Below are 20,240 nucleotides of genomic sequence, written 5' to 3'. Positions count from 1 at the left end.
ACAACTGCCATGACTTGTTTTGCAATTTGTATAAATTTTGAGATGGCATGCCTTGAATTCAGTAGTAATAAGACCACCAAGTCTTATACATTTTTTACAAAACTAAACTAAACCTTTATTAATATGAAATGATTTTAAACACACACACAGATCTACAAATGACTACTATGATAACTTCTAGATCCCCTAGTTAATCTAACTCCCAGTTACACTTTCTTTAAGGCAACAGTAAGATACACAGATTTTAAAAGACCCAGGCAAAGAAACACAATACCTTGAACAATCCAATTCAAAGTGAGTTTTCTTAACTTCAGTTCTTTGTAGACAGCAGTTTGAGGCTTAGATGCTGGAGGCTTTTTCACACTTGTTTTAGATTTTAGAATGTCATTCCTTATACACAACCTTTGCTCCTTTATACATATTTTCCCCTTTGAATACAAATTCCCATTGTTTCACTGTCTTTGGACTTTTACCCCTCTAATAATAAGATCTATAATAGCACCAATTTTACCAGTAATCTTTGGGGAAAAATAAACACTGTTTCTTAACTTCTACTGGCTAGGTGTAATATTTCACTCCCTCTTTTGAATTCAATCTAGCCTGGTTTATTTAAAAATGCAATTGTTCCCTTTACTACTTACATCCTAAAACTTCCCCTATGGTTACCTACTTAACATTTCAAACCTAGCTTATCTTCTGTTACATCAAAGCCTTCAGACCAGCTGCCTTTAATTCAATTAAGTCATACACACACATACAGACATAGACACAGATCCCACTATTTCTCTACCTTACAATAAATTCCAATAGCATTATGAAAATTATTATATCTTCTTAGCAGGCATTGCCCCACACAACTCAACTAAACATCTTTCCTTAAATATCTTTTTTCCCTTTCATCTCAAATTCCATTGTCCTCAACACCTCTTTGAACTCAACTTCTCCAAATATAAAAATCTGTTATGTTTTCCTATTGCCTCTACTTTTGGGTCAATAAAATTTAATATATCCTCCCCTGTTTACCTATGAAACCGTTGTAAATTGTAAAAGTTCCTTGCCACTCCTTCCCTTTGAAATTCAACAGCTGAAAAGCCATTATCTCATAATGCAAATTTTAAATCCAACCTATTTGCTTGTAACTCAAATATACCATAACCCCCCATTACAAATGTATGAACCTAACACCTTTACCCATTTATCTCTCAGTTCTCATCGACAAACTGTCTCTATTAACCTCCCCCAGTTTAATGTATCATGGATATACACACACACAGCTCCCTTTGCAGAATACCACCATAATCCCAAAGATGTAAAAGAAAAATCCATCATCACATTTACCCAGTTTTTACCTGTTGCCATGAGATTTCATGGCTTCCGCAGTCGATGTTCCGGACTCCCAGAGCAACACCCATATGCCACTGTGCTGCCAGTGGGACGGGGCATACCCAGGGATGGGGATGGTTGTATCTGGGACATTGTCTGTAAAGTATGATTCGGTGAGTAAGACTGTCAGGCTGTTACTTAACTAGTCTGTGGAACAGCTCCCAAATGTTAATAAGGTAGCAATGCTTAGGTTGATGCCGGATGGTCTGTCTCATTTTATCCCTTTTGACTGTAATAGTTTGGTTTAACTGCGTGGTTTGCCAGACCATTTTTTGAGGGCACTCAAGAGTCTGGAGTCACATGTAGGCCAAACCAGGTAAGGATGGCAGGTTTCCTTCATTAGCGAACTACGTGGTTTTTTATGACAATCGATGCTATTGATTTCAGATTTTTATGAATTGAATTTAAATTGTGCCAGCTGCCTTGTTGGGATTTGAATGCGTGTCTCCTGGGCCTCTGGATTACTAGTCCAGTAACACTACCACTATTCCACTGTCTACCTGCATGCATTGCACTTCATTTATCTAGGCTAAATGCCATTTGCTGTTTTTGATCTAATCCCTTAGTGCCTCTAAATGTTTTTGTAAGGAAAAGAAAGACTTGCATTTCTATAGCACCTTTCATAACCACAGGATGTTTCAAAGTGCTTTGCAGCCTAAAGAGCATTTTTAGGCTGTAGTCACTGTTATAATGTAGGAAATACAGCAGCCAGTTTGCACACAGTAAGACCCCACAAACAGCAATGTGATAATGACCAGGTAGTCTGTTTTTATGATCTTCAAGGGACAAATATTGGTCAAAGACCAGGGATAACTCTTCCATTCTTCTTTTAAGTAGTGTCATATGATCTTTTATAGTCACCTGAAAGGGCAAGCGGGCTTTGATTTAGCATCTCATCCAAAAGACAACACCTCTGACAGTATTGCATTCCCTCTGCCCAGCTGTGGAGTGTCAGCCTTGAATTTTGTGAAAAGTCTGGAAGTTTGACTTGAATGCACAACCATTTGACTTAGAAGCAAAAGTGTTACCAACTGTGCCATGCCTGACAACTTTTTGGATTATTTTGTAGAAGATTGTACTCATATAGTCTTGGCCCTTGTACAAATATCAGTATGATGTGTAAACCTATTGACCATAACTCCAACTCCATTCTCTAGGTTATTAATAAAAAAGTGAATTGTGGTGGGCCTAACACCAATCCTTTGGGGATACTAGTAACCTGCCCCCAAGCAGATACACAATCACTGACTACAACTTCTTGGTTGTGAAATTGGAGCCTTTTCCTAATTCTGTGCATTTCAGTCACTATTTGATTATAAAGTTGGATCAAGTTTTATTTCATTATCTTAATCCATTTTAAACTGCATTAAAATGTTTTGTTGCTGACATCATATTCATTTGAGCCCATTGCTCTCTGACTTTAACTTTTTTATTTCAATTAGGAGCCTTTTTTCTCTTTATTCTTTCATGGGATGTGAGTGTAGCTGGTAAGACCAGCATTTGTTGCCCATCCCTAATTGCCCTTGAAACTGAGTGGCTTAATCAGAGGGCAGTTAATAGTCAACCACATTGCTGTGGGTCACATGTAGGCCAGACTGGGTAAGGATGCCGGATTTCCTTTCCTAAAGGACATTAGTGAACCAGATAAGTCTTTACGGAAATCAGTGACAGTTTCATAGTCACCATGACTGAGACTAGCTGTATATTCCAGATTTATTAATTGATTTCAAATTCCACCAGCTGCCATGGTGGGATTTGAGCCCAGGTTCCCAGAGCATTAGCCTGGGCCTCTGGATTACTAATGCAGTGGCATTGCCACTGTCACCATCTGCAAGGTTTAGGTCCAAACATGTAGCAGAAATGAGCAAATCAACCCTTTTATCTAAGAACATTTTATGTGGAGCGATGCTGCAATGAAAGGAAAATATATAGTAATTGTTTTCAGCTTATTTCTGATTGTTCCATCTATTTTGTATTAGAAATAAGCGAAGGTCCTGTGGCAGTTGTACATTTAAATCACAACTTGTACTTTTATAGCACCTATAGCACCCCATAGAGTTTTACAGAAAAATTTGAAGCATTTCGGATGGTGTGAATGACACTCTTTGAAAGTCTAATAAAAGCTGTCTTTTTTAAAATTTACAGGATATGTGAAAAGATATTTACGGAGGCACCAAGTATCCAGTAAGTTTTAATTTAATAAGTTGATTGCTTTTCTTGTAAACTTTTTAAATAATGTCATTATGTTTGACTTTGTTTTGTTTGTTAACCAGGGCGTCATCAGAAACTACTAAACCAGTGGTGAAAATCTGCTGGATTACGTTTCTACTGGCAACAGGTCTGTGAAAATAAACTTGTTATTTTGAAAGGTGTATACATTGAGAACTGACTTTCTATTTTAATCAAGGGGGTGTCCAAACAATTCGCAAGAAACCCTAGTGATTCTTTCTCTAGTGACTTTTATTTGGTATTGCCCTAGATTTATGTTGGAATTTTGTACGGTTTTCAGTGTCACTCCCTCATAAGCAAAAGTGCAAAGACATTTTCGAGTCCCTCAGTCCTTGCCCTGTCCATTAAACAGAGTAACTGCAAGCACCACCCTTTTAATACCAATTTCCTGGGGGTGACAAAAAACAGCATACGATTGCCAAATTTACATAACAGACCTTTCCAAACCATCTGATTCATGAAATTTAAAAAGACAAAGCCAATTACTTATAAAACCAGAGAGCAAGTTATATTAGACTTGGTATCGTGTAATGTGACAGGATTAATTAATGACCTCAGAGTAAAGACACCCCCGGGTAGCAGCAACCACAATATGATTGAATTTTATATCCAGCTTGTAAATGCACTGGAAGCAGTTCATTAGATTGATACCTGGAATGATAGCGGGTTGGCTTATGAGGAAATATTTTATATCCAGCTTAGTGGGTCTAAGACTAGTGTTTTAAACTTAAATAAGGGCAACTATGTGGGCATGAAAGCTGAGCTAGCTGAAGTTAGCTGGGATACTAGGCAGGAGGATAGGTCAGTAGAGAAGCAGTGGCAGACATTTAAGGGGATATTTCAAAAAACTCAGAATAAGTATGTTCCTACTATAAAGAAAAATTCTAAGAGGAGGACTCACCTTCCGCGGCTAAGTAAAGAAGTTAAGGAACCATTAAACTTGAGGGAAAAGCAAAGATGAGTGGCAGGTCAGATGATTGGTCAGAATATAAGGAATAGCAGAGAATGGCTTAAAAGTTAATCAGGAGAAAGAAATTATAGTATGAGAGGAAGCTAGCTAGAAATGTAAAAACGGCTAACGAGTTTCTACAGATATTTAAAAAGAAAAAGAGTAAGTAAAGGGCTTGTTGGTCCTCTAGAGCGTGAAAATGGGGAGTTAATAGTAGATAATAAGGAAATGGCTGATGAAATGGACGAATATTTTGCTTCTGTCTTCGCTATTGAGGATATAAAAAGATGCATTGGTGTTAATTTTTCAAAATTTGCTAGATTCTGGAAAGGATCCATCAGACTGGAAAGTGGAAAATATTACCCCTCTATTCAAGAAGGGGGGGAGGCAGAAAACAGGAAAGTATAGGTCAGTTAGTTTGATGTCTGCTGTGGGGAAGGTATTAGAATCGATCATTAAAGAGGTTATAGATGAGCAATTAGAAAAACTCAAGGTAATCGGGAAGAGTGAACATGGTTTTGTGAAAGGGAAATTTATTGGAGTTCTTTGAAGAAGTAGCATGCGCTGTGGATAAAGGAGAGCTCGGATTTCCAGAATGCCACATCAAAGGCTATTGAGGAAAATAAAAGCTCATGGTGTAGGGGGTAACATCTTAGCTTGGATAGAAGATTGGCTAGGTGGCAGAACACAGAGTATGCATAAATTAACCTTTTTCTGATTGGCAGGATGTGATGAGTGGTGTCCCGCAGAGATCTGTGCTGGGGTCTCAACTTCTTACAATTTGCATCAATGACTTAGATGAGGGGAATGACGGCCTGGTAGCTAAATTCGCAGATGACACAAAGGTAGGTAGGAAAGTATGTTGTGAAGAGGGCACAAGGAGGTTGTAGGCAGATATAGATAGGTTGAATGAGTGAGGAAAAATCTGGTAGATGGAGTATAATGTGGGAAAATATGAAGTTGTTTACCTTGGCAGGTAGAATAAAAAAGCAGAGTATCACTAAAATGGAGAATGACTGCAGAGTTCTGAGGTGCAGAGAGATCTAGGTGTTCTAGTGCATGAGTCACAAAAAGTTAGTATGCAGGTACAGCAAGTAATTAGGAAAGCTAATGGAATGCTATCTTTTATTACGAGAGGAATTGAACATAAAAGAAAGGATTTTATGTGTCAGTTATACAGGTCATTAGTGAGACCACATCTTGAATACTGTGCGCAGTTTTTGGTCTCTTTATATACAGATATTACTGAAATGTTTTTTGTATCCTCTATAATGAAGACAGAAGTAAAATATTTGTTCATTTCATCAGCCATTTCCTTATTACCCACGACCAACTTCCCACTCTCTCTAGAGAACTAACACGTGCTTTACTTACGCTTTTCCTTTTAAATACCTGTAGAAACTCTAGCTATCCATTCTTACATGTCTAGCTAGCTTCCCCATATACTCTAATTTCTTTCTCCTGATTAGCTTTTTAGTCATTCTCTGCCGTTCTTTATATGTAAATGCGCTGGAAGCAGTTCACTTGATTGATGCCTGGCCTGTTAGCATGTTGGCTTATGAGGAAATGTTGGACAGACTAGGTTTGTTTCCACTGTAGATAAGTGTGAGGGGTGACTTGATTGAAGTATATAAGATCCTGGACGGTCTTGACAACATGGAAGTGGAAAGGAAGTTTCCTCTTATGGGTGAGTCCAGAAGTAGGGGGCATTGTTTTAAAATTTGGGGTCGACTTTTAGGACAGAGATAAGAAGAAGTTTTTTCTTTGAGGGTCGTGTAACTTTGGAACTTTCTGCCTTAGAAGGCGGTGGAGGTGGAATCATTGGATATTTTTAAGGTAGATAGATTCTTGTTGGGCAGGGGAAATCAAAGGTTATCGGGGTAGATGGGAATGTGGAATTCAAAACACAAACAGATCAGCCATGATCATGTTGAATGGTGGAGCAGGCTCGAGGGGCTGAATGGCCTATTTCTGCTCCATTTCATATGCTCGTAAATGTGTGCATCTGACATCAGAGACAGACCGAAGCAATAGACCGGACCAAGTGCAGAATAGAGCATGAATGTGAATCTGTCTTATCATTATTATTGAGCAAGGATGTATGAAAATCCTTTGAATAAAGTGAATGACATTTTTGATTGAAATCACTACTGGAAAGATACAGGCGATTAGAGTGACTCAACATTGCAGTAGATTTTGTACAATTCCCTTCTGTTCTACTTAAATTTTATACCCTTGTTAAGTTTTTGAGAAGATTTCTAGCTCGTATATTGAGCTCTTAATCTTCAAAGGTGATAAAACTATCACATGAAAATATTTTTATTCAAGTCTGCTGGTTACAGGGTTTTCATGAGTTATGGCCAAAAATGAAGAAAATGGTCCTTGTGCTTTCATGGAGAATATCGTATGACTGCTGACCAGAGTAAGGTTAAACAGAGATGAGACGAAGGTACCAGTCAATGGTACATAAGCTTCAGAACAAATTCTTTTCTTGTCATTTAAGACCCAATTAACTTCCTCAACAGTGCTTTATGACCTTGTAAATAGTACAAGAAGCAATGCAATTAGCACTTTTTAAGCATACAGCATAGTTAAAGCATAGTTTCTGAAAATAAATCCCCTAATGAACCTGGCTCCCAGTTACACTTCCGTTAAGGCAACAGTAAGACACACAGATTTTAAAAGACCCAGATAACGAATCATGAAACTCTGAACAATCCAAATCAAAGTGAGTTGAGGCGTAGATGCTGAAGGCTTTTCACACTTGTTAAATCTTAAAATGCCTACCCTTACAAATAGCCATTGCTCCTTTGTACATATTTTCCCTTTGATTGCAAATTCCCGTTGTTTCACTATGTCTTTGGACTTTACCTCTCTGATAATAAAAACCTCTCATAGTACTAAGTTCTATCAGTAATCTTTGGGGAAAAATAAACACACTGTTTCTGAACTTCACCTGGCTAGGTGGCACATTTCACTCCCTCTTTTGAAAACAATCTAGCCTTGTTTATTTAAAAATGCAAATGTTCCCTCGATACCTATGTTTACCTACTTAACATTTCAAACCTAGCTCAGCTTCTACCACATCAAAGCCTTCAGACCAACTGCCTTTAATCCAATTAACACACACACCCACGCACACACCCCCACCCGCGCGCGCGTGCACACACACACACATGCACGCGCGCACACACACACACTCCACTCCCCCACACACACCCCGCCCCCACGCATAAGCCCCCCCCCCACACACACACACACCACTATTTTACAATAAATTGCAATAACATTATGAGAATTATTATATCTTCCTGACAAATTAATTGAATGGAAAATCAGTATATTTGATTAAATAATAGCACTAAAATAGTTTGTTAATAAATGTAGGCAGAAACAATACACAGATGCTGTTGCCGCCAACTGGAAAGATGCAACGATCAGGTGCGCATGCGCCGGCAGCCACACTGGACATGTGGGCCGGGTGCGCATGTGCAACCATTCCTGACACCTTTCCGGTCGGCAATAGGAGTTACAATGATTTGAAAATGCATGTTATGCATATTGATAGAAACATGATATATCTACTGCTTAATGTTGGAGTCTGAAAGCTCCTCAGAATTTATTAGTTTTGGAGGAAAAAAATGGTAGCTATTCTGGGTCCCAGAAATAACTTAAAGTAAATAACCAGTCTTTTTGTTAGATGGAATTGGAGGGAAGAATATTGAGTTGAACAACTCCCTACTATTTGAAAATTACTATTAGATGGATTATTATCTTCTACATGAGAGGGTAGATGAGATCTTGGTTTAGCATAGACATATCTGACAGTGTGGCAGTCCCTCAGTGTTGCACTGATGTAGAACTCAACCCATAATCATTGGACTCTAAGGCTAAAATGTCACCAACTCAGCCTAGCCAATACGTAAATGAGAAGTAAATTAATACGAATTAATAGAAAATTCTTCTGGTAAAATGATGAGGAAAAGATTAAGTGAATTAGGTAGCATTACCTAAGTTTTTAAATCAATTTTTCCAAAATTTAAAATTTAAGTCCCGAAGTATTTCTTGAATTGAATATTTTCTTTTAATTGTCAACTACAGCTAAGTGGCTTTCCAAAATGGGAAGTTTGGATACCTTTGTTCTAATAGATGTTTCCTAAATGCTCATTTGTGTAGCAATTGAAGCAATTTCCTTTCAGTGTAAAGAAATTCAGTGTGGAAAGCTATTTCCTGCCACCAGAGGGTACTGTTGCATCTCCTTTGTTCACTTCATTTGGCGAATGTGAAGATCCTCTGGAACTTATCAACTGGCGGAGCAGGCTCAAAAGGCCAAATGTCCAACTTCTCCTAAACCATACGTTCACATGTGGGCAACTTGTGTTCTGTATGTTTGTTATAAAACCACAAAGTTCAGTGGGAAGTTTTACTATGGTTGTAAGGTATTGTGCGATATTCACAGGATTATTAGCTTTTAAGATAAATGCAAATTGTTTAAGGGAGATGATGAATGTTTGATGAGTGTGAGTTATCAGTGTAAAGAATAGCCACAATCAAAATGTTTCTTTGGAATCATAGAAATGTATATTTTAGCTGGTTTTACAACCCCCAGGTTTTCTTTTTGAATAAAAAAAATTAAAATTCGTAATTATCCAAGTTTAGATGCTACTTCAATATTTTTAGAAACTATGCAGATTTATTTTTAAAGAATAATGATACTTGTCATCTGTTTGATTTTTTAAAGCCACATGGGATGTGTTTTAAGTTTACACGCAAAGATGCACTAAATAATTTGGTTCTGTGGGTATCTAAAAAACAAAAGACCTTTTAAATGATTTTGCAAACAAAGGTATATCATTCTTTTAGCCTTATGCATGTTCATTTATAGTTCAATTGTAATGAAATGGGACAAAGCACACTAATTTTTTGCCTTTGGCTTATTTGCATTCTGTTTTCAGGGAAGCTGCTTCAGATGGAAGATGACCTTGTGCTCTCTTTCCAGTTGTTGCTTTGTGTCCTGGAGCACTTTATCAAGATCTCACCCTCTGCATTTATTAAGGAACCTTACAGTAGGTTTTAAAAATAACAGTGGAAATCAAATTCAGTTGGTATTTTTAAAATGTAATCTTTGATTAGCTCCCGGAAAGCTTAAATGGAAGTAAATTATGACAGCTGCATAATTATTATGTACCACTGCTATTGATTTGGTCTTGAATTGACTTTTTGAAAACCTGAGTATTGTACAAGCACTAAATTAATGGAAGTTAAATTATAATCCATAAGCTCCCCGCATGGCAGCGAGTAGATGAGTTGCATAGTTGTAAGAAGTTGTCACATTTTATCTATGGTTTGTGACCAATTAGTTGATCCCAGCTGAGAGTAATGATGGGAGACATTACATGTGGATGACTTTCCTCTGGATCTGGAGGTGTCAGCTGTGGCTCAGTTCATAGCACCCTCGCCTTTGAATCAGAGGGTTGTGGGTTCATGTCCCACTCCTGGAAAACCAAGAACTGTGATTGTACTCGAAAGAAGTTGCAATCTGTGACTGTTGGTAACTCGAAAGAGTTTCCTCTGGATCTTATGAAATGGCAGAGCAGCCTAGAAGGTCCAAATGGTCTACTCCTCCTACATCACATGTTCATATATAAGGGAAAAATTGGGTAGGGTTGCTTTTACAGTTTGATGTCCAGTGAGCCCTGCTGGACGTGCATGCATGTGTGATACTGCTTGAGGGCATGATTTGATTTGGCTCCCTGTGCCAAACATGTGTCAACGCTCCCAGTTCAGATGCACTTGAGTAATGGCCACTTGAGTAATGGCCACTTGAGTGAGGTACTAGAGGGTGCCCAATGCCTGTGAACCCATGTCCTGTCGTGGGTCAGACTTTCAGCAGGCAAGGGGAGGAAATTGGAAAAAGAAAAGGAACAAGGAATGAAACTTGCGTACACTACAGAATTGAGCCTTGCAATTCTGTTGTCACAAACCTTTTAAATCATATGTTGTAATTAGCTAATTGCCTATCAACCTGTGTAATTAAGCACAATTCTTGAACTTTTAAGACAAACTTGGATATGGCAAATATGGTGATACATGGCAAACAAAAGTAAATGAGATGCATTGCGGGTGCACATTTTTAATCTAAAAGTTGCTTGAAGAAAGGCACAGAGTAATACATATTCCTACTATTTTGAGTCTGATATTCCTTTTCTTGACAGCAGTCTTTGGAGCTGTATCATATTGGGTGTCTCAGCAGGAAGAGAACTGTTCAGATAAGTTAAACGGTGGTTCTGTTAGCAAGCAGCTGGGTGGTACCAAGGGTTTGAATTGTCCTTTTATCCTCAATGCTGATTTAAGTAATGTAAACATTCAGTGCGGACTAAGCAACACTTTTTGCTGGCTATTCTAAATGTTATATTACTGACCTTTCAGGATGGACACAACAGCTAGGATTGGCAGAGATGCTGGATGTTTTACAGTAAGACAAATCGAATAGTTGCTTATTTCATCTGGATGGATATTTTGAAGCTTTGACACTTGACTGGCAGGTGGCGAGTAACACTGAATTCTTGAAAGCCTTTTTCACTAAAGCCTCGAGAGCCATGTGATGTTCCACATTCCATGTTCATTGCATGTAGGTTACTTACCAGCAAGTGACAGGGGTTTGGTCTTGAAGCTGGATTTTGCATGTTGAGTTGATGGGCTTCAAGCCCTCAGTTTACTCATTTTGGTTTCGGGATTGGCTAACTCTGTCAAAGATTTGTCTAAGATTTATGCCTAAGTTTATTTTCCTTGAATTTCAAAATGCTTGAAGTTTTGAATGGCAGAGGTCCAATGTGGCTTTCAAATTGAGAGCCCTTACAAACTGTCATTTGGACCAAAGATTGAAATATCTGTAGGCTGTTCATTTTGGGTAATCTCATTTAAAACCAGTGCATTACCAAGTGGTTGATGGCATGTTATAACTTGACAGGCGTAGAACTGTTGGAAGTAAAAGTTTGTTCCACCCAAATTATTGGGTAACTCATGGGTCAATGCCAAGAGTTGCCTCAGAAATTTATAAAGGAGGATTGCTGCAATAGCTTGCTGTCTTATTAAGCTGCACTGACTCAAAATCCCAATTCTGTCATTAGGCCGTGCTGTGTTACTTGATTTCATCCAAGCCATGCTGCGATTATTCTTAGCACACAGACAAGGAAAATTATAAATCAGTGAGAGTTCCCACTACTGATTTGTTGTCTGTTGTCCCATTTCTTCAAATTGTGGAAATATTCAGTCTTGCCTTTGCACTTGTATAAGGGAATACTTTGCAGACCCCCTCCTCCATAACAGTTTTACTGCATGTATGTGTGTGCTTAGGGATGCATCTAGTTCTTTTCTGAAATTATCTGAAGGAACTCTGAAGAAACATTTAAAAGAAACGTATTGACTGAAATAGGTTTTTTGTAAGCAAGATTTTGGATGACTAATAACACAGCTATTGTAACTTTGGTTACCATTCAAATTGTAAGTTGTAAAATTTGAAAGTGTATTAAGTCTTGAGAGAGAGAGATGCACAATGCCTTTCTTTATAATGAGAGCTCCTTTTTTAAAAAAATGTGAATTACAAAAGCAAACAGCCTTGATTACTGCTGTTTGCTTATCATTTGTGCTTTGTTGGTAGTTAGAAAATAAACATTTTATTTAGTGATACCCTGTGAGACAGGGAGGCCATTATTTTCAAGAACCAGTTGTTTGTGCCAAATTTAATATTTGCAATAACTAAGAGTTTAAAAACAGTGCTGACAAGATAAGTGGTTGCATTTCTTGCTGTCTTGATTATTTATTTTCTTGCACTTTTATGTGCTACCATTCTTTTGAATATATAGGACAATCAGTGAAATGAATGAGCAATGTTGTACAGGAAAGCTCTGCTAATGATCTGAGAACTACAAGCAATTTTGCTTCATGTATGAAAGTGCAAGTATTTATTGAAACTGCAAATTTTCTTACAGGAACTACTGCAAATAGTATAATTTCCAGTGGCCCATCACGATCTTCTAGACGAAGTCAGAACAGAATTATACAGACAGGCAATTCAACTGAAGTAGACCCCAGAGTCATGGAAATCCTTTGTCAGGAAAATGAGTGCAATGTGGAAGAGGCAAGTTAATATAGTACTATAATTATCATCGAAAATTGAATAAAAAATCAGAATGTTCTAAATTTCTTCCATAATTGGAAAATACTTCATAATCCATATGTTGAATAAACCGATTGACAAAGACACCTTGTAATTGAAGTACTAATTTCATAGCATGCAGAATGTAACCGAAATTTTGATGGAAGTGAACAGTGTCACAGACTTTAAAAATGCTGCTGTATTTATAACTGTTAATTTTATATCTGTAATGTTAAGTATTGTATAAGGATTAAGTATAAGGAGCAGAGTATGGGCATAGCCTGAGAGGCATTCTGAATCACTTTGAACACTCCGACAGTTGGTTAATGGGAATGAAAAGTTCTGTTGATGATGGGAGAGTAAGTGACTGTTTTATGCATTCTGGGGAAGTGCTCATGCGTTCTTGATGAGTGTGGGCTATGTAATGGCTCCTGCGCTTTGTAATCTAGTTGCTTGGCAGAATTCCCATGGCCTGGGAAAGGGCTAGGATATGAATTGAGCTATTGAGGCACGATAGACTGTATTCCGCTAAGCTTTGGGAAGTTACAATCTTGCTGGGAGAAAAACAGCATCCATGCCTTGCGTGGAGAGTGGGTGGACTGTTGGAATGTTCCTGTCTTCCAAATGTCTTCCTTTAATTGTCCTGTACACTGGGCAATTGCACTCACCATCCCTCACATTATTCACTTGCGTATCTTAGCCATTCAATCTAATTTTTAAATTCTAGGCATATACGTTGACACAAAGTGAATTGATCCAATATAGTCAATGGCAAATGGAAGCACCTTTTCAGCTAGTTATGTATGTTGGTTATAATTTCAACAGAAAATGCTAGAAAAACTCAGCAGACCTGGCAGCATCTGTGGAGAGAGAAAAACAGTTAACATTTCGAATCTGTGTGACTCTTAAGCCATACGGACTGGAAATGTTAACTCTGTTTCTCTCTCCACAGATGCTGCCAGACCTGCTGAGTTTTGCCAGCATTTTCTGTTTTAATTTCAGATTTCCAGCATCTGTAGCATTGTGCTTTTATATTATTATGCAAGTTGGGCATTCTTACAGCAGGAACAGTGAGCTTTGGCCAGAAATACCATTAGCTGAAGATTTATCTCACATAATCTATGTGTCTGAAGTCTTATGACCAAGTGTCTCATTTTGAGAAAAGCATACTTTCTCATTCATTTCCAGGGTTGAAATCCAAATTTTGTTTTTTGGGAAGGGTGGGTAAGAACAGTAATGCAAACTGGGGGAATCTTTGTTTCAAGTCTGTAGAGCAATTTTCTTCCAGTTACGAATCTTATAGAGACCAATGACTTTTAGAAATATATTTGAATTTCCAGTGACTGCCCGGAAGGATCACACAACAATCACATAGGTGTTGCATCCAGATAGAAATGCAAATTAGTTATTCTTTAGACCCCCAACTCTATTATATCTTGAAATTAAATAGACAGTTCAAAGTATAACTGTTTATAAAACCTGACATTCCAAACATGCCCCTGTGAATCTTGGAGACTAACAGTCTATCCAAAGTCAACATAAATGCTCTTCCCATTGTCTACTTACCAGTAAAACAATTTGGGCTCTTGATTGTCCTCATAGCAACCAAGACACCCAGGTTTGTTGTCAAGCAGAATTCAGAGAAGGCCACACAGCCCCTTCACTACTCCATTTTACCTTAAATTAAACAGTCCCAAATCATAAAATTTTAAACTTCATATTTGTGACATTCCATATGTATATTTTTCAATGATGAAATAAAAGCACTAAAACGTATTCATTTATTACATAACATTCAAGGCTATGGGCCAAGTGCTGGTAAATGGGATTAGGTAGGTAGGTCAGGTGTTTCTCACGTGTCGGTGCAGACTCGATGGGCTGAAGGGCCTCTTCTGCACTGTGTGATTCTGTGATTCTATTGGAACTAAAATAATGAAAATCTAAAGTTTAGAAACATAATTTTAAATTTTAAGAATACTGATTGCATTGAATTGAAATTATCATCCGTTTTATATTTGGTCCTTTTAAATTTGTTTTTGCTAAGCATTCCTGTCTTGACCTGTGTGCTGAATGCGAAATATTTGCTACTTTTGACCTGTGCTCCGCATCATGTTGCAGCTCTGTTCTTTAAATTATCCCAGCATGATCTTGTATGTAAAGAATAAATAAAAGAACATTCCATACCAAGTATAGGTCATGATCATTCTTCATGTACAAATTCCCTCACATCTGGTGTGCTGGCATGTCTTGCAAACAATTGTCTCTTCGGGAGCTTCTGTGAAAGAAGTGAGGGGAACCACCTTTTTCCTCCCCTTTTTCGTATTGTTTTATCCTGATAACAGTGCATATTTTTGTGAGGGGCACATCAAAGTTAGGCAATTTATTAGTAGGATGATAGCCAAAACCAGTTTGAACTGACCTTAGTTTTTCCTGATTTACCTGTCAGGTTTTTTTTAATATCAAAAGCTGTATCCAATATACAGAGACAGTGTGATGATCTGATCTCTAATTTCTTGCTGTCTGCTTTTATGGTTTTCACCGCCCTGTTCATTACTGCTTGGATTTATTTTATATGAGGTTAATTGACTTAAGCTGCTTTTACATAAACTTTAAGAGGGGTGCATCTGCTGCCAGACCCTGACTTGTTGGTCTGACGCACCCTGTGGCAACCTTGTCTAACCTGCTGGAAACCATGTTATGCTGATGCCTGGCCCTAATGGGTCTGCCATTTTTCTAGTGGGGTTGTTGTTAGATACGTCAGCACTTCCTGTAAGCCCAATGTAGTAGCATCTTTAGAGGAGAAGTTTGTCTTTGGATGTTACAGTGAAATAGCTACTACTTGACTCAGTTGGGTAAAGTACACAATATAATCTGTTACTTTAGTTTTTTAAAACTTGCTTGGGACAGTTTGAAAAATATAAAGGAAACTGCAACTCCTCACATTCAAAAGTTGATGACATCAAACTATTTTTGGTCACTTCAGTTAATCCTTTAGCACAGAGCATCCTCAAATCACTTTCATACAACCTATGTATATCATTCAGTTTCAGGGTTTATCATGGGTATCATTATCTGGGGAGGGGAATAGAAGGAAAAGAATGTCCTGCTAACAGAGATTACAGTCCTGATGAGAAATTAATGTACTTCTCGGATAACATAAGTGGGGTATTTTTTTCTTTTCCTGTAAGGAATGTAGTTTGGAGTGTTAGAATAACTGAATTAGTGTTTATGACCACATCTGCAGTGTGATAATGAACCTTGTGTTTCATTTGTCTAGGTGAAAAACATTTATTTGAAGAGCTTTCTTCCTTTCTTGGACAACCTTAAAATACCCTCTACTAATGGATTTCCTGCGGTAAGCAAGAAAATATGTTTTATTCAAGGTGAAGTGTAATAGCACTTGTAAATACTTAAATAAAAACCTATCTGGAATAAAAGAGCTGGCCTTCACATTTTGTAAACTAATGCGGTTTCATAAATTCAGACAAGAAATAAAATGTAGTTTAAGAACAACCATCGATATATCAGCAATCTTGTTCATAAATTGAACTTTTGTTGAAGATTTTTCAACATGCTTTTGTGTCAGCACTTACCATTCAGCTTTACTATTGTCAGCTGTCACAATGTAGTTGCAGGCTTAAGCCAATAAGTGGCTCTGAGAGAATCTCTGAAATTTTGCTGACTGCTGTAACCATTTTTTTGTTTACAAGAACTTGCATTCATCAGCTGAAAGTGGGCAGTTTGTTGGTTGTCTATCTAAACAGTAATAATTTCCAGAAAGATTTCCATTGTTCAAATTTGAAAGGATGTTGAATATTAAAGTTTATTCTAGCGTCATGATGTTAAAAGCACAATTTTGCATAACTATCCACTAATCTTTGAAACCCATAAATGAGGGCCCTTTTATTTCAGATAATCCTTTATCCCAGATTTTTTTTTTGTCTTACCAATTTTAAACCTGAGCATACTTAGCAAGAGTTTATTCAAGACGAAACAGTTGGAAATAACTACCCGGTAGTCAGCAGTCCTGAGCAGGAATTAGCTGGATGAGGGTGATCCTAGTTTTTGGTAGCATAATCCTAAATTTTGGCAGAATTAGAATAGGGGATTCCTGGATTTTGGCAGCCCTGCAGTTGTTGGATTTTGGTATTTAGGGATATGGGGGTGTGGAGGTTTGTGGAAATCTTTGGTCTGCTTCACAGGGTTCCTCTGGTTAAGTTCTACTAGGATAGCTGTGACGCTGGCATCTACCTGATAATATGGAACATACATCCTATTCATAATAGGACAGGATAAATCTAACAAAGTTAATTACTGTCATATCACCTCCACCCAGTCACCGCTAAAGCGATAGAGAGATTCCTCAATAGTTCATTGATTTCTCAGTTTAGGTATGGTCAGAACCACTTTGTTCCGTCTTTACGGCAGCCTTGATCCTGACATAAAGTAAGAGGAAAAATGAGACTAACTTCCCTAGACATCAAGGGAGCATTCACTGCGCCATAATTATCCTATGGCTAAAATATACAAAGCTGAAGTGCAAAACTGAAGTCAGTGGGGATCAAATGGAAAACTTTGCAGTGACTAGATTGAATCCTGTTATCAAGGGAGATGGTTGCAGTTGTTGGACCAGTCAGCATAGCCCAAGGACATCACTACAGGAATTCCTCAAGAAAGTGATCCCAACCCAACCAGCTGCTTCAGCAAAGCCTTCTCTTTGTTAATAAGGCCAGGAGTGTGGTTGTTTGCTGGATATCCTACAATGTTTACCTGTATTTGCAACTTCTTGTGACTGTTATGCATTATAAAATGATTATGTTTTAAACTGTCTCTTTAATTCAAGGTGAAATGGAGTAATGAAAAGGGACATGTCTGAAAAGCCTGCATAGCCTCGTTACCATGGGGACATGGGGTCAAGTGACATTGAAATGCACATACCAGGTTTAACACCTGAAAACAAAGGACAGAGCAGCTGGCTTTGCCATTACTGGAGTTGGATTCTCAGGCAGTCTGATTAAAAAACCTTGCACAGAGAGAGAGAGAAATGCTTTTGTGGACAGCAGGAAAAATACAATTCTCTAGTAGTTACCAGGTAGCATGCAGGTGGCAGCACATTGTTTAGTCAAAATGACAGAAATTGTGGAAATTTAAGTATACAGAAAGATTAGGCCTGGCAGGGCCATGAGAAGGAATCACTGGAGTGGGCCTTGCTGCTGGAAGTCAGTTTGAGGATTCTCAGAAGACTGAGGGAAACTACTTTTGACTTCGACTCAGTGAAACGTGGAGAAGCGAGTCCATTGGAAGCTGAGAGTAACTTTGGACTGGTTCCTGTATGGGCTATAATTGTGCGGAAAGTAAGGGCTATAATTGTGCGGAAAGTGCAGTGTAATACATAAATGTGGGGTGGGGTTATTAGTTGTGTTAAGAAACAAATAAGAGATGTCTTTTCTCTGATGTTTAGTCGATGTTGATTTTAGTTTTCGTTACAATAAAAGTCTTTAAACTTGAAATCTTGTCATGCAACTCTAGAAAGTTGATCACTGGGAATAAGGGGTAAAACCTTTTCCAGTGAGACCTCAACAACATTCAACCTTGGGCTGACGAGTAGCAGGGAACATGTGTGCTATTTAAGGGCCAGGCTGTGATCATTTCAAGTAAGATGAACCTAAACATCTCTCTCTGACCTTCAATGGTATCACTATAGGCAACTTTTGTTGTGGGCGAGGGAGGTTGTATACCCCTTTACTCGCTTGAATGAATATAGCTGCAACAATATTTAGAATGTTGGACATCCAGGACAGCGCAGTTTTCTTGATTCATTGATGCACCTACTACCAGTTTCAATATGCACCCACTCCATGTGTAAGGTTTAGAGGATGTTTTGCAACAACTTGCCAATCTTACTTCAATAATACCTTTCTCCACTGCAATCTTTACCACCAGGAAGGATAAGAGCAGTAATGTTGTGGGAATGATGTTCCCTCAAAGTTGACTTTACAAGTCACACACTATCCCAACATAATTGTTCCTTCATCATCACTGGGTCAAAATGACTAGATTTCCTTGCATAACATTGAGAGAGAGATTCAAGCAGAAGCCCTACCACTATCTCCTCGGGGAAGCTTGAGATGGGCAATAAATGAGGACTTGTCAGCATCCCAAGAACAAATATAAAGAAGTGTTATATAGTCGGATCGATCTGTTTTAATTGTATTCAACTTGGGAGGCCCAAAATTAGACCTGATTTATTTCTATAACATGAGCTGCACTAATGTTCCATGTTAAATATAACCTTTTAAATTATTTCTGCATTGTTGTGACATTTGTACAGATTGAGTCGCTTTCAAGACAATATGAAGAACTTTACCACAAGAACAAAGATTTTGATGGAAGATTGTTCCTTGAACATGACAAAACTCTGCAAATAGACCCAGAAGAAAGGTAATAACCCCCTCCAAAGAACAAAGCTACTGCATGTTTTCTTGTTGACCAAACAACTTGTCCTTGTCTTATTAAGGTGAATAGTAGAAAAATATGATAAAGCCTCAAGGTTGCTCAGCTGAGGGTTTTTTTTTAGTTAGCAAGGTTTTTTCAAGAAAAGAAGCATCCGTTTAGTATCTGCCTTCAATGAACTACCTGCCATTGAGGGATTAGTGATCATGTATCCATGTCCTACTATTTCATTGCATTATCAGTGCATGCATCCAGTGTACAGTGTCAGCATGGTCCCAATTCATTAGTTTGTGTGTGAGACCCTTTAGTGACCTTTTTCTTTGCTGACAAAAATTATAAATTTGTAACTGTTAGCTTACTGAGTATTTTATTCAGTGGTGAATTACATATTTCCTAGAAAGGTAAGGAAACTTCTGTCCAGTTTATCCACTCAAAATAAAATTTTGTTTTTGTTTGATCAAACTTGTTGCACAGTGGAACCTTTCAGGAAGGCTGGGGGAGGTTTCACTAGAGCAGACATCATAAAGTGCAAAAAGAAAAAGGCACTATTAAATTTAGAAATAAGTTGTCTGTCTAACTTTTAATAAATTGCTGGAGATGTGTAACATTAAAAGTCTAACTATTGGAATTTGTTTGGTCTTCGTTTCTGTGAAGCATCTTTATTTAATATACACAATCAAAATCTCTAGCAGAAATGTGTGCCTTTAATACAGGTTCCATAATTTAAGGTACACCTAAAATAGTTATTCAGGATAATTTGGATTCAATTTATTGTTGGGAATGGGATAGGATAACCTTCCACACTATTCTATTTTATCAGGTAATGTTTTGCAGTCTGTTTACATTTTAAAAAACATGCTATACATGATGTTTTGATTAATTAAAGCATTTCCTTTAAAGATATGAACTTGAGAGTACTCCAAGGAAACTTCACACTGAAGACGGTCACACAGTTATTCCTCCACAGACTCCTGTTAGGTACAAACTGCTTCTGTTCATTTTTCTACTTGACATTTTTATGACAACATGTTGACTAAGATGTACCAGCTATTTTTTACAATAAACACC

The 20,240-nt window shown here is 37.8% G+C and overlaps 1 protein-coding gene across 2 annotated transcripts in view; it reads left to right on the top strand.

The window, feature by feature from the left end:
- Positions 1-20,240, top strand: part of rb1 (retinoblastoma 1) — a 237,032-nt gene that overhangs the window by 49,848 nt on the left and 166,944 nt on the right. The window contains exons 5-11 of one of the 2 annotated variants that reach the window (XM_078559464.1): positions 3,529-3,567; positions 3,657-3,721; positions 9,517-9,627; positions 12,553-12,701; positions 15,997-16,074; positions 19,051-19,160; positions 20,073-20,150. In XM_078559464.1, the coding sequence (XP_078415590.1) occupies positions 3,529-3,567; positions 3,657-3,721; positions 9,517-9,627; positions 12,553-12,701; positions 15,997-16,074; positions 19,051-19,160; positions 20,073-20,150 (630 nt within the window). The remainder of the gene's footprint in view (positions 1-3,528; positions 3,568-3,656; positions 3,722-9,516; positions 9,628-12,552; positions 12,702-15,996; positions 16,075-19,050; positions 19,161-20,072; positions 20,151-20,240) is intronic. The other variant, XM_078559465.1, reaches the window with a different exon arrangement.

This window comes from Cetorhinus maximus, chromosome 16 (assembly GCF_964194155.1).
Source record: "Cetorhinus maximus chromosome 16, sCetMax3.hap1.1, whole genome shotgun sequence".
Classification (NCBI taxonomy): domain Eukaryota; kingdom Metazoa; phylum Chordata; class Chondrichthyes; order Lamniformes; family Cetorhinidae; genus Cetorhinus; species Cetorhinus maximus.
This window is presented reverse-complemented; position numbering and strand designations above follow the sequence as displayed.